We start from the raw sequence: 16,244 nt of genomic DNA, 5'->3' as shown, positions 1-16,244 counted from the left end.
TAGATTATTTCAATAATGAACAAGAAATGTGTCCATGTCCCTCTAAACAACAGCCAAGGGAATATCCTATATGTATATATATAAAGGCTAACATAAAGTTGCATGCTTTGTCATGCAAGGTATATCTTACAGGAAGTTGATATCGGACAGCAATGAAAATTGTTTATAACATATGTCCTATCTATATCAAGCTACACATAAAATTAGTAATCAATCCATCCATTAGAAGTTGAAATAATTATGACAAAATTTGGAATGATGCATTGGACAAGGTGATTCAATACTCATGTTAGGGAGTCCAACGTCATGGCATTATAGTCATGTTGAATGGCCTTTCTTACATGTAAAAACATGCCATTTCATCTTAAAAACTGAAAATTTCTTGAAACATATATATTTAGTCAGGCAAGCTACACAACATTAGGTTGCCACACAAACCCCCACTTATTTAGGAAGTTCATATCAGATGCAAACCAAAATCACTTACAATGTATGCCATATCTTTGTAAACCCCACATTAAATTTTAATTAATCCATCTATTTAGGGCAAAGATAATTGCGACAAAATTTAGACAGGTGGTAAGAATGACAGACAAACATGGGGATTCCAATATACCATCCACTCTTTGAGTGGGGTACAATAGACTACTTAAGTATGTTGATGAAACATAAAAATAAACATCATGCAAAAAATGAATATATGAAAATATTTCAAAAAAATATTATCAATATATCAATAATAACATATATTTCAATGAACCAAGGCAACAACTCACAGACAATACCTTCATCTGAAAAATTCAATGAATCTTCTAGTATGAGTTAAGAGATTTTCGTAATAAAAAAAGCATTATGATAGGATACAAGAGCGCAATTATTCAAAATGCAATTTCCGTATGGGGGTCCTCACTTCCACTAAAATCTAAAAATAGATCTGGGTGAAATTTCTCTAATCTAACGCAATGTTGCTAAAATACACCCATACAGCTTTTAAATTTTGAAATAAAAACCACCATGTCATGAAGCATTTCTGCCTGTAAATTAAGGTTCAAAAAGGGGGATACTTTTTCAAACATAAATTTTTCAGTAGCCACCCTAAGCCTTAAGTGCTCCATAAAATAAACATATATGGGCTGCTAGCTTTCATATTCAATAATTTTGGTTCCTTACTGTTTGTACAATTTTTTCATGGAATTATCTTTTTTATTATCCGCCAATCATGAACGTTTCTGTATTTTCCACTGGGCTGCATGTTGGAGTAAAGATCTGACTGAATACCGAGGAGACATAATTGCGCTTTTGTAACCTATATAGGACAATCTCAAAACTTCAATGCATATGCAATTATATATAGTATATAAATGCATAATTCTTAGAAGATAAGTTCTCCATTTTACATTCCTGAAAGAAGGGCAAGTGTGCTATATAAAAAAAGACCACGCTTCTTGACTTTAAAGTTTGGTTAAGTCTAGTTGCAGATCAAGATAAAATTTTGAAAAGGGGGGTTTCCAAGCTGTTATTTGCATATTTGCACCAAAATTTCACACTAAATTAACAAAATCTTCGAACTAATGAAGGGGGGGGGGGTTCCATTCTCTGGGACTCCATAGATCTGCCACTGATCATTGTTACAGAGTAAATGACATTTAAGTTCTACAAAACTTGTATTGTCAGGCAATTTGATGGTAAAGTTACAAGTTAGAAAGAAATAATGGATTTTTCTGAAAGGTGTCTAAATTGAAATTTTGTGAAAATTTGGTTGTCCTTTGGACAAGTACATTTCAACTTTCATTTATCCTGTGCTACAGAACAATTTTCAGTATGCTCAGCAACTGTTACATGCTATGCCCATATAGCGCATATGTGTTGAAATAAGCACTCGATCTCCTGCTGGTTTAAGGCAAACAAATTTTATGATAGGCAAGTCAAAGTCAAACATAGTTTGCCCACTGGACAACCTATTTCTTTTTTTTTATATATTTTCTGTTCAACACATCAGAAGGGCAAGAAATCTTCTTTCCAGGCCAGATCATTTTAGACAAAACTTCCCAGCTTACATTTTTTCCTTATTTCTACCCCTGTAGGTATACATGCAATTTTTAGAAACACTGACATCTTTGTTTTGACAACAATGAAACATCATTTTCAGTTCTCCCACAATGTTCTACTAGGTACATACTAATAGAGTGATTGATGGCCCTAAATGGTGTTGATTAAACTTCAAGCAAACTAAACTTGAAATATATCTTAACCAAATATGCCGAGAACGCTATTATTGACAATATGACAATCATATGACTCAGGTGTTTAAAGTCAAAATATCCAAATAAATTTATGTTTAATTTATTCTGTATGCTAATGGTGTTTCTTAACCGTTCAAGTTTAAGGAATTAGCACTAAGTTTAAAAAAGACTTATTTTCAATTCTACTGGATCAAAGTCAAAGATTATTTTCATATTACAGTGAAAACTGTCTTTTAATAACTGAAAGCTTAATACAATGTAAACCTTTACAAACCAGACATCTTCCAAAATACCTTCATGTAAGTTACAATGTATTTTGAACTTGTTTGATCCAAACATCTGCCTTAAGGAGGTAGACCTAGGGTAAAAGACATAACTCTTGAAATCAGTGATATGTTTCTATCATATTCAATTTCACCAAAGCCTATCAAGCTCTCATTTGAAACAGAATGAAATCAGCCAAAGTTACTTTGATCCTTACATGAGATTGATGTAAAATGGTAAATGCAATTATTTCAATGACTTGTAAGAGTTGTGTCCCTTATCCTAGGTCCATAAGTAACAAAATTCTGACATGAAGGGTTTCGTTAAGACAGGTTTCACTTTACTTTTTAGTTCCATGCTTCTCATATCCTGGTCATTATTTGCTTTTTCTTTTAAATCAAATTAAATCCTGTTTTTCCCCTTAAATTCTACAGCTAGAAAAACTTCAAAATAAATCACCTCATTTTTCAAATGTTTAAGGTCCAAGTAGAATTTCTGGATTAGAAAACAATTCATTAATCACTCAATTGCAAATTCTAATCACTAGAAAGTATGTCAATTTTTTATGCTAATCCATAATGGGCAAATCACTAAAGGAAGTACATTTCTGAACAGATACAAACCTTTTGGTAATCTAAAGGTAAATTTCTTCTCTTTGAATTTTACAACAGCTGTGGTCTCTTTTTGGGCAACAGTATCTGTCTCCCCTTCATATCTGTTCTCAAACTCTGAAAACCCGGTCTCCTTTATTTTGATTTTACTGTAATCCTTCGTATGTAAGCTTTGTATTGAGAGGCGCAGAAAATATTTCCCTTCCAAATTAAACTGTGCGTCTTGGATATTGACCTCGAACTCCAGAGCCTTGTCATCAACTCTGGGTAAAATTGATGCATCCATTATAAAGGGAGATCACTTCATGGATCAATCTGCAAATAAAAAAAATCCTCATATCACTTTAAGATAGAACATAATCTTTTACATAATTTGCTATTGATTGAGTACTTGAATACTATGAAATATTTCATGATGATTAATTGATACATCTACATGCACAAAGAGGTAAATTGATCCAAAGACAAATATCTGAAAGAAAAGAAATTATTTCTTATTTTAATTCAAAATTTCATATAGTTCTATAGATGTGCAAAATAATAACTGGTAATTCAAAATTTCATTTAGTTCTATAGACATGCAAAATAATAACTGGTAACATAATTTAAACTTAAATATTATAAAATACCATAACACATTCATGGTATATGTAATTTATAACAGTGTAATAGGTACATGTAGTGATGTACATAATTCACACCATGATCTAGTTCCAAATCTTGCTGCCATATTTCTGAGTTATCTCCCCTGAAGAACCAATTGTCATGAACTTGTATCAAGAATCAATTTTCTGGTTAATTCATTTTGGAAAAATCAATGATTTCTTAAGAAAAGTCTAAACATAAACCTTTGAAAGTAATCCTTTTATCTGGATACCTGACAATATTTATCATATTTTTGCTGCTTGTAATATTTGTACTGGATATAAAGCTTTAAATCTGGTTTTTATTGCAGTTTACATCACAGGCGATAAAAGGGACTATCAAATTATGATAGATATGAAGATGGTAGAAGGAATGTCAGCCATTTATGAAATGAGCACAGGTGCATTGTAATAGATGGGGGAACAACTGAACCTTATTGCATTCTGAAATTACAATTTTTTATGTTTCAAAAATAGAAGAATAAAAAAGATTAAAAGTCAAAATACAATTTACATTTTTGATATGTACATGCACCAGTACTTGTATCATGAATCAAATCTAGAAACGTACAAATAACAAGTCCTGGCTACAAATATTAAATTACATACACATTTGTTCTATTAATAATACTGTCTGTATACCATTGGCGTTTCTTTGGTTTATAAGAATAAAGCATAAAAATTATGCACAAATTTCAGGCAACGTTATAATATTGATACTAACTAAAGTGTTATTTTTCTTTGTATTTGTACATGACAACATAAAGTGTGATCTTTTTTTTTTGGGGGGGGTGTGTTTCAATGTTAATAGCACATGACAACTAAAGCTTGACTTCGCCTACAAAAACTAATGTCGCCCCCGGTTTTAAAGTTCAAAGGGGTATGTATATCTCCCACAAAATGCAGTGGATCATAAATTCCTGGTAATATGCAGCACATTGCAATCCTAACTACCTACACTAATTCATGAAATTTGATGCAGAAGTTTCTGAGCAGTTGCACTTACAAAAGGTGGACAGACAGACAAACAGAAAACAATATATCTCCCCACCAAATTAAGGGTGACATAATGATAGCATAGACAAGTTACATGAGTTGAGTTTAAAACTTTTAGCAGGTGAAGATCCAGAGATTTTGGAGAATTCGGGGTCCTAAGGTTGGAACACCCCCTCCCCCTTGATCGAAAATATCGTTTTGCATCTTTTGGGCTCAAGTTGACCAAAGAGCTTCAACCCTCTCTCTTTTCACCATTCCAAAATTTCTGGATCTATGCCTGCTATAAGTATTAAAAAATTCATTTCGTGTACTCATGTAACATATCTATTAAACTGAAATTTATCTGAAATTTCAAAATCATTGGATAACATATAATTTTAGCACCGTTCTAATACATGTACAAATAAATTTAATATATTTCTGAAACAAACCATTGTTTCTTACTTACAAAAAACCATACAGAACATACCATGGCAAAACAATAATCCTAACACACTACTAAATACAGCATTATAGGCCTTGGCGTTCTAATTTTCAATGATTAAATTTAGCATATCATATACATATTGCCTTTGTAGATATTGGAAGTTTAAATGTGAGGCGATTGTCATTTGATAGTAAACAAATGATTCAATCAGGCATTCTTTGCACTTGACTCTTGTAACAATGAAATGATTTATTCACGGGTCAATTGAATTAATTGTCATATTTATTCGTCAAAGACTTTCCGCTCAGACTCAATTGTGAAGATTACAAATAAAATTTTAATCTTTTGTTGTGGATGAAAGAGATAAGAAATTTAATTTGAAGAATATTTAGATTTGTATTCTCCATGAAAATAGTGATAGACATTTTTTTCAAACATTGTAAAATCTACATTGCATTAGTTATTGAACATAAATAGGTTTAAACATTTAACTTAGAATAATAAAATCTAGTGTAATATAGTGATTGGAATTCCAACGAAGTAAAAACATTGTTTGTGAGACAAGTCAGTGTTTTCTCTACAAATTTTGTTCAGATATGTGGGGGGGGGGATGTTTGATATGATCAAGACAAGTTACTGGTTAATCAAGTGTAAGTATTTGTAAGAATCAGACAAAATGGGAAAAATCAGAACCATGCATGTCAAAACCCCACCGATCATACAATCTAATATCACTCAAGGATACTTTCTCTATTTGAAAAGACCATTATTTGATCTCTGCATAACTAGCTTTGCGCAGAAATTTTTCAATAGAATCTTTGAAAAATTAGGTGTTTGACATAGTTATCTGCTCTTGGAATGATCATTTTCAGTGCATTTCAATGAAATTGTAACTCAATGGTCCAGCATGATATGGCAAATCTTGTCTGTTTTCCATGATTCTGATGGTGCAAATAGTCAAATTACACTATCAAAATTGTTTTTTTCATACCATGTTTCACCTACTGCCTGATTCTTACAGGGACTGACACTTAATGATTTGTTCATATTAATTCAAAACAGCAGCATTCAATAACAACTGAAATTTTACACTTATCTGTTCTAATAAAGTGTTTCGTATTTATGCATTATAAAACCTGATTTAACCCACCATTTCGATCGAAAATGCCTGTACCAAGTCAGTGGCATTAAGGTGGTTTCCAACATTCCAGTTTTTTACCTTGATATTGTCATTTGTTATACAGACTTTCCTTTTGACGACTGGCTAGAAACTGTTCACCACTAATTATCTCCTATTGATTTGACAACTAATTGAAAATAAAATGGTTCATCTACTCCTCATTCATTGTTAAATAATTGAAGATAATTACTGAAATTTTGTTCTCTATTCCAATCCTGGTCTATTTTTTCAAGAAATGTGGCAAATTTGAACATCTCCAATGGAAGAAAGTTTGTTACTAACAGGAAATAGCATTAAGTAAACTTGCTAAGATCAGAATGTATGGAACCATAATTTTTCCGACGCAGTCTGTATAGTTTCGCACCATCCTTGTTATATGTATTCAATTGTGTATGATGAGTTGTGGATGAAAGACAAAGTCCATGTTTTGCAATACCCCCATAACCCCCCCCCCCCAAAAAAAAAACAAAACAAAACAAAACAAAACAAAAAAACAAGACAAAACAAAACAAAACCAAAAACACAAAAAGAAGTATGAATTGAAAATATTTGTATAAGTTTTGTATTGAGATATCTAGTGTAGTGTTTTCAAAAATGTTTTTTTTGCAAGTTCAAGGAATTGACAGCAATATTACCTACAATAAAATGAGTATTATAAAATTCAAAAAGTTAAATTTCCCAACTTATGGTAATTAAAAATGCTGTTTTTTTTTTACCTTTGCCCTTAACCAAGTTGAGAAAATGATAAGTTCATAGAATACCGTTCTAAAATGTTATGGATCTACCAATAATTCATTTCAACCCTTTTATACTTGCTAAAGCACAACAGCACATCAAAGTTTATCAAAATCTAATACATAAAAAATTCTCCTCTTTTTCATCATATTCAGCTGTTAGTATGGCCAAAATAAGAAAAATCACTAACCTTAAATTCTATTCCCTGTTTTATTTGCTAAATATTTTTCCTATTTCAATACCCAATGAAAATGCAGTGACATCACAATATTGAATAAAGTATTAGTTAGTTCGTTTCTAATACATCATAGTATTCAAATTTTCTATATTTGATAGAATTTTAGATCATTTGCTTTAAAATTTTAAAGATTTAAATTCTATGGTCCTTTCTGGTGTAGATAATTCAAGTCTACATTTTGGTTTATAGATGCTTCCCGATGCAGAACAATCGCTATACACTCTGATCGGTGACATAAAGAAACCTCGTAAATAGCTTCTTTCATATCCTTTATAAATGAATATTTACAGAGGCCTCTAATATTGAAATCAACATGAAAAGACATACCACATAGAAATCTCTTTTCTTTTGAAAATTGAAATTAACATCATACAGTAATTTGGCCATTGATCACTAAAGATTGAATAAGTTTAAATTCATACAAAAAAGAAGACCAAATTATATGCATAAAAAATGAAATTTGAAAAATGAAATAAACACACTACCTTTACAAATTTTGTTTTTTTTTTAATAGAATAAAAAGTAAAAAAAAGTAAAAAAAAAAGTAAAAAAAAACACAAAACAATTAATATTACTAGAATAATAAGCAACCCATTAATTATAAATAAATGAGATGTATAACCAAAGGGAAAAGAGAGATGATAATATATGCATTGCTCAGAAAAGAAATTCAATGAAGGGGAGATAACTCTAAATGCATGGATGTCCTGGTACTTGAAATTGCATTGAGTTGTAAATTATGAAGATAAGCCCAAGTATAATATTTAAAAAAAATATATGATTAAGGTAAATAAAGATAAAGGAAAGTCTTTTATGGAGTGTTTAAACTATTTTCAGAACTTGTCCGAATACAACAGGAATGGTAAAAATGTACAATGCATGTAATGTGACAGAAGCATAATAATTTTTAATAAAGATATCAATTTTTGCATATTGTCTTGTACATTTATTTGTTCTTTCTAATATCTTATAGAAAATATTTGAATTAGAAAATACATGTTACACAATATGGAACTTCTCATAGATTAGAAATTTATTTACATTCAATTTTATTAGAGGAACTAAGGTAAAAAATCTACAACATCATTTTCATTCAAAACTCCAAAGAAAATAACAGAGGTATGTCAGAATTAATAATAATGCTTTGACAATTATTCTTGAATATTCTTGAATATCTTGTCATGTACTAGAAAAAGTGAAGATCAATGGAAAAATGTACAGATTACCAATAATTTCAATTCTCCTTCAGTCTGTGAAAGTTTAAAATGTTCTGGACTGTTTGTTTTTCATGAAGGAGTACTTTACTAGACCTTGTATGTTTTCATCCTGAAGATATTGGGTGTTTCTAGAAAAGCAGAGATGCTTAACCTACCAATGCACCTGTTCCATCCTCACAGTTTTTGGTGGAGTCCATTTGCTCACTTACTTTTGTTACTTTGAATGTATTATTTTGGTTATTTTATGTTCTTTGTTGTGCATGTCTATTTTCCATGTCTGGTCTTTGTCCCTGGATCATATTCTTTTGATTTCCACTAGAATCTTGCTTCCCTTGATTACTCTTCCCGTGTCAATATTATCAGTACAACTGCATACAACCAGTACTTCTCCTGTAGTTTAATATACATGTACATCACTTTGGATTATCACAGAATAGGATCATCTTTATCAACTTTAAGAGGATAAAATAGATCAATGAGTGCTGATGTTTTATGGACTGATACATACCTTTTTTACAACACTAAATATGTAAAACTCTTAAATTGTATGGGGAATTATCTCCCTTTGCAAGCATCTGAATGTAATTATCTTACATTGTGCACATGAAGGATGCAAAAGCTTTGTATAGTTTTAATATAAAAAATAATGACCATTGAACAGTTTTGGAAGAGTTGTGCTTACATTATGTACAAGATTTCTGAATATTATTAAGTTAGTCTTCACAAAGAATAAAAAAAAAATACTGGTCCTACATTTCTTTAAGTCACAGTTTGTGCGATAAATTTTATGCCAAATTATGCATTAAAAAGAAACTTTTTTGAATAATTTTACTGGTCCAAATAGATTTTTCATTTGTCTTGAGCCTGATATCTGGTGTTTTTCACGGCCTGATATGTATATCAAGAAATTTTATCATGACACCTACATGTAATCATGAAAAAGGGGTTTCTATTTACATGTACATGTGAAATTTTCAACTTTTAGCAGGTCCTACTGTAGTTTACAACTGCAATGATAGTTTTTGTCAACAAAAATGCAGCCAATACCATGATGTCACGTAAGAAATATTGGATCAAGATATTATTGGACCAAGCAGCTTTGAGAATAATTATGGCTATGAAATTATGTTACTTCAGGAATTATGAACTTAATGTTTTTAACTGTTGTCTTCTTTAAATAAAATTTGCTTGACTTCAGTGTTTCAAGTTCCTTCTGTGCACAAAATAATTGGTGAAAGACCATCACTAAAGATTGGACAACAGAGACATCAGAACTATTTTTTTTATCTTGCACAGAGACATGCCATAAGTAATCAGTCAGTCTTAAATTTCATATTACTTTCTAAAGGCATACTTCTGTACTGATTATGATGAATGTTTTACTATTAAAATGTTGAAATTAAAGTTTTGATGCAGTCCTATAGTATTATTTTCAGAAAAGTCAGAGAGTTTAGTACAGAAAAAAATTAAGTGTCATAAAGGTGTAGGGGCATTCAGCTATGAATATTGCCTAAAATATCAACTTTGTTGTTTTGACATAGAAGTTGTTCATAACATAAAATACATTAATATAAGGAAAAATAATATTTTGTGGCATTAGTTCATTGTTATGGCGTCATAATGGTACCACAATTTTATGTCATTTAACAAAAACTGCCAAGTTGTTTTTTCCGACATTTACAATGTATATCCAGAAAACTATGTCCACACCCAAGAAAGAACTTTATATTTTCACATATGATAAAACTATGTAATAATGAATGTATTCACTAAATATGAAGTTGTTTCTTGGGTGTGGACACTATTTCTTGACAAAAATATGACCAGAAAGTGACCAAAAAGAACAAAATTTGTCAGAAAATCTGAATATTAGTTAACTTCATGCAATTTTTCTATCTTTTCAAAGCAAGAATTATCAGAGGTCTTTATGTTTTCTCATTTGTAATGGATTCAAGTCTCCAAATTCACATCAAAATCATTCAACATTTTACGATTAATTTTCATTTTAGGCCAATAAGACTCTTTATTGCCCTTTCGCCTTTAGTTGGAAATAATATTAGTATGTGACATTATCAATTTTCTTTGTAATTAACTTGCCAATATTTATCTACTTTCAGTCAGAAAGTCTTTTTTCAAAATAAACAAAAAAATTTCAGATGCTTCAGTGGCAAATCAAGTGGGAGGCTGCAGGAGTATAGCAAACCTCCTTTTAATTGGAAAATTTGTCATTTTCATGTGTAAAATTGACAAAAAATAGTAAACAAAGTCTTAGCACCCCCTTTTTCTGTGGAACCTAGGCTGGCACCCCCCTTTTCAAATGGTCTGGATCCGCCCCTGTATTTTTCTTACTAATTGCGTAAAATCATGAAGATCAATAAGAAATAACTTTCAAATAATTTTTTTATGGAAAAAAGGATTTTGCATAGAAACAAGGACTTTATATTACCAGAGACCTATAATTTAAGATAAGAAACTTGATAACTAGCCAGTTTATCCATCAAATCTTTGGCAGAGAACAAGTTTCCCTGAACTTTCTTCTTATTATTAATTTATTAATTACTTTATCCCCTTTTGGTAAAATGATCTGAAATAATTGTAGCAGACACCCAGAAGAAGTAAAAATGGGAAACCTGAAGATTTTATTTAATTATCTTTAAAAACAAAAATGTTGTGATAGGTTAATGTGAAAATGATGAATTTAATTTTTAATTATTTTCATTTTCATAAAAACTGCGGTGTAAGTAACTTGTTTTCAATACTTCTTTTTTGTTTTTTTTTGGTAAAAAGAAAAATGTGGTATAAACATGAAGCTCAAGGGATACTGAAGGTTTTATTTCAGTATTCGCAATACCTTTTTTAGTCATAATAATTTAAAGTCAAATTGTTATTGTTGATTAAGTAAGTATCATATCTTGTTCCCTGCCACGTATTAATGAGATTTCAGTTAGTTGCAAATCTCTTTGATATTACTATACAGTCCCTGATAGAAACAAAGTGATGAAATAGTTTTGGCACATTTCTGTACAAGTCAATTATTAAATTTAACAATGAATTTTGTTTGTGTATCTTCCATCAATAAAATATTCTCTGTAACCAGGGACGTTAGTATTTTATAGTCATGTCAGACATGAACATGGCGATGACCATACAGAAGGGATTGATATGGGCTTTTGCAATTATCATAATATCTTTAAGAGTAAGCCCTAGATCTTTACAATTGTATCATCAGTGTAAAGTCAAAGCATCAGACTTGGGTTTCTATGCAAGTTTTGACCTAAATAATTTGAAGAAATGCGATTTTTCACCATAATCAATGACCCCTTCAATGGACAAAGACATCAAAACAATGGCAGGCCGTTCAGACCATCATACACATTTACTTGCATGTTACTTCTTTGCTTCTCCTGATTAGCGGAAACATAGCTACTAATCCAGGAACTATAAAATTTCCATGTGGGTCGTGCAAGTAGCCTGTGAAATCAAACCAGAAAGGTATTCAATGTGAAGACTGATTTTTGGGTTCCATTTAAAAATGTATTGACTTGCCAATTAAAGAGTATACTCGACTTTCAGACTCAACTGACAGCTGGTTCTGTCGTTTATGCACCCTTCCTAATTTCACTGACTCGTTTTTTGAAATCCAACATGAAAATGAATACAGAAATTTTTGGATCGATAATGATGATGGGTTTAACAGGATTTATCCCCCCTTTGACCAAACCGCAACAATCAGTGTAAACATTTCCACACATGAAGATGAAATCGACCTATTCGCAGAGCTGAAACAAGTAAGAAATAAACATCCAAACAAATTTAATAAGTTACAGTATTAAACTTAAACTAATCTTATTTGTTTATCATCTACATTTATTAGAATACATGTCCTTGAGATACAACTTCATATCAATGCGATAAAATATTCTAGCGGTGAAGTATGATTTCTCCCCATTCCAGACTCACTTCTCCCTATCACTCCTGGAAGGGAGAAGTCACTCCTCCCATTCACTGAATCCTAGATTATACCCTGATTTATATGCTCTTATTTGAACATTAATAGTCTAAGATATAAGTGAGTGAACGCATAGTAGACTTACTGATCATAGCTGAGACAAAACTCGATGACACTTTCCCAGATGCTAAGTTTGAGTTGGATCACTATCACCTCTGGCGGGCAGATAGATCGGCCCATGGTGGAGGTCTAGCCGCATACATAAGATCTGATCTTGCGAGCGATAGACAGAAACACCTTGAGTTTAAAATAATAGAATCCTTATGTGTGGAAGTGGTTATAAATGCTAAAAAAAAAGTGGCTGATTGCCGGTCTATATAGACCACAGTCAATTACAGATAATGAGTTTAAAAATGATTTTATACAGTCATATGACAAGATATCAGTAAGATATGACAACACTGTATTTCTTGGTAACCTTAATTATGACCTACTATCTAAGGAGAAGAAACAGACATTAGAGTCAGTCTGTGATATATGTGACCTAGAGAATGTAGTGAAAGATGCCACCTGCTTCACACAATATGCTGAACCAACATTAAATGATGTTATACTAACAAAAAAACACAATATACAAAATGTAGTAAATTTCAATTGTGCAATAAGTGATGTACACAACATGATATCTTTTCAATTTAAAAGCAATGTGCCAGCAATAAAAGCTCATTATAAATCATATAGAAGTTTCAAAAAATTTAATCATGAGAACTTTTTAGGAGATCTTGAACAAAGCACATTTAATGAGAAAATTGATGAGAATAATGATGTCAACAAAGCATATGAAGACTTTGAATCTGATCTTCTAAATATTGTATATAAACACATACCACTGAAACAGCGAAAAAATGTACAAAATCCTGCTCAATTCATGAATCAAGAACTTAGACAATCTATACTTAAGAAAAAGATGTTGTACAATAAATATATCAAGGTAAAATCTAAGAAAAAATACAGAGCCCAGAGAAATTTAGAAAACAAAATCAAGCGTAAATCAGTCAGAAATTATTTTATAGAGCGTTGTGTAGGGGGACCAAAAAGTAAAGACTTTTGGCCTACCATCAAATCTTTCCTAACAAACAAAGGTAATTATTTTGAGAACATTATTTTATGTGACAATGATGATACTATAAATGATCAGTCAAAGATTGCTGATATGTTTAATGATTTTTTTGTTAATGTAGCAAAAGATATTGGATCAGACTGCACTGTAGATCAGAACCACCCTAGTATGAAAGCTATATATAATAGTGGTAGAACTGAAGGTAATTTAATTTTTAAATGTATAGAAGAAAAATTTGTTGATAAACAAATAAACAAACCTGGTGTAAATAAAGCTATAGGTAAAGAAGGTTTATCCGTTAAAATACTGAAATCGGCAAAACCAGCAGTTGTGACACCAATAATAAAATTAATAAACATATCTATCGAGCAAACTAAAAGAGGCTCAAGTGGTGCCACTTCACAAGAAGAATGGTCAACTCAAAGTTGGTATAGGCCAGTCAGTATTTTACCTGTTGTATCCAAGTTTTTTGAGAGAGCCATCTTCCGACAGCTAGTTCATTTTTTTCAAAATATTTTTTATCCATATTTGTCTGCCCTTAGAGCAGGATACGGCTGCCAGACAGCACTTTTGAAAATCATTGAGGGCTGGAAGAAGGCTATTGATGATAATCAATATTATTGCTGCTGTGTTGATGGACCTCTTGAAAGCCTTTGACTGCCTTCCTCATAATTTATTAATTTTAAAATTAAAGGCATATGGATTATCTGAATCAGCTTTAAGCTTAATATACAACTATTTAAGTAAAAGAAAACAATGTGTAAAAGTTGGTATAAATATAAGTATCTGGAAAGATATATATATATATATATATATATATAAAGGTGTGCCGGAAGGCTCTATTTTAGGACCTTTACTTTTTAATATTTTCTTGAATGATATTTTTCATTTTGTAACAAGCAGTTCATTGTATAATTATGCAGATGACAATACTTTGTCATATTTACATTCTGATATAGACACTGTTGTAAATATTTTAGAAAAATGAAGCTTAGAGCTAATTAATTGGTTTAGTTTAAATCATATGACGGCCAACCCTGACAAGTTTCAGGCAATAGCCATTGGAAAGAAAACTGAAAACAAAAATATTTCTTTTATTGTAGATGGTAATGTCATACACTGTGAAAAAGAAGTGAAATTACTTCGTATAACAATTGACTATCAGCTTAAGTTTGATGCCCATATTTCTAACATTTGTAAAAAGGCATCAAGACAATTACATGTACTTAAACGTATTGGTAAACATTTAACAAAATTAGGTAGACTTACTACATGTATATTTTATTCATTTATCATGTCAAATTTTAATTACTGTCCTGTAATATGGCACTTCTGTGGTGATTGTACTACCAGAAAAATAGAGAAAATACAGGAGCGTGCCCTAAGATTTATATATGAAGACTATTGTAGTACTTATCAACAACTGTTAATTAAATCAAAATCACCAAGTTTAAAAATCAGAAAAATTAGAATGATAGCAAAAGAGGTGTATAAAATTATTACTAAACAGTGTCCTTTATATCTACATGAACTTATTGAAATTAAAAAATGTAATTACTCTTTTAGAAATAACAACATAGCAGATGTTCTCAGGGTAAGGAAAACTACCTATGGCTTACACTCTTTCAGATATGCAGGAGCCAAACTATGGAACAAACTGCCGAATGAGATGAGGGAAGAAATACCTTTGGTTCAGTTTAAAAGTTTGGTTGGTAATTGGGAGTGCAGTTCGTGTCAGTGTTCCTACTGCAGATCTCAGTGAATTGTAGATCATTTATTTATTTATCTTGTATACTATGGCTTTTATATTTTGATGCATAACTTTTTATTTGTTTTTTAAATGCTTAAATTATCTTAAGTGCTTTATATAATCACTACTGCATGAATGTTAGTTCATCTGCATTTTATGTTTGCTTTATATGCTTTAACGTTGCTTGCAAACTGCCGTGCTTAAAAACATTACTTATTCTTTGCATGATGTGCTTTTACTGTTTTATGTATTTTATGTATTTGTCATATAAAAGCTCTACAGACCTCATGTTGGATTGTCATATGTAAAACCGACTTTAAATAAATCTTTTATGCTTATGCTTATGTCCCTGCTGTAACTCAGGCACGCAGGTACGAGAACACAATTAATTCCCCTTGGTTTTCATTGTATACGAATATAGTTCCAACTTTGGTATTAGGCACCTTCCACATTTTTTTATATTTTTACTGGAAACTTATTTGCTGAAGTTTTGCCTCTAATTCACTAGTAATTGGTAGAAAATAGGTTAAAATTACATGGGATTTTTTTTCATTAATCAATTCTGCCTAAAAGTTGTGATTTGGTTCAGTGGAAGAAGGTTAAAATTTAGGACTTTTGACTGAGTCCATTTGTCATGTTTACCCCATCTCCGAATTATTTGTATTAATTTCAGAAAATGATGGTAAAATTTTCTACAATTTATATGTAAAATCCTGTTTGTACATATCTTTAGGCCAGAGAAGTTTTATTCAGTTTGCGCCGATGGAATTTTTTTAATCTGTTCAAATGAGTATATTGAAATGCACTTGAAAATTAATTGCGGTCTCGTGCCCGCATCAATATTTTACCTTTTAAAAGTTTGCGCCTCGA

The 16,244-nt window shown here is 31.0% G+C and overlaps 1 protein-coding gene across 10 annotated transcripts in view; it reads right to left on the bottom strand.

Annotated features, from left to right (window-relative positions):
• LOC148620136 (coiled-coil domain-containing protein 33-like) overlaps positions 1-16,241 on the bottom strand; it is a 49,399-nt gene extending 33,158 nt beyond the window's left edge. For 7 of the 10 annotated variants that reach the window (XM_088580723.1, XM_088580719.1, XM_088580726.1 and 4 more), the window contains exons 1-2: positions 7,291-7,376; positions 3,131-3,433 (exon numbers count right to left, since the gene is read on the bottom strand). In XM_088580723.1, coding sequence (XP_088436849.1) covers positions 3,131-3,404 — 274 coding nt within the window. In that variant the 5' untranslated portion in view covers positions 3,405-3,433; positions 7,291-7,376. Of the gene's footprint in view, positions 1-3,130; positions 3,434-5,227; positions 5,322-7,290; positions 7,377-12,649; positions 12,877-16,222 lie in introns of those variants that run through there. The other 3 variants (XM_088580722.1, XM_088580721.1, XM_088580720.1) reach the window with 3 other exon arrangements.
• Between the last annotated feature and the right edge of the window lie 3 nt (positions 16,242-16,244).

The sequence above is a fragment of the Perna viridis genome, chromosome 4 (assembly GCF_037379345.1).
Source record: "Perna viridis isolate PV_CMFRI_1.1 ecotype Kerala chromosome 4, ASM3737934v1, whole genome shotgun sequence".
In the NCBI taxonomy this organism is placed as follows: Eukaryota; Metazoa; Mollusca; class Bivalvia; order Mytilida; family Mytilidae; genus Perna; species Perna viridis.
The sequence above is the reverse complement of the archived record's forward strand: the minus strand, read 5'-3'. Positions and strand labels throughout refer to the sequence as shown.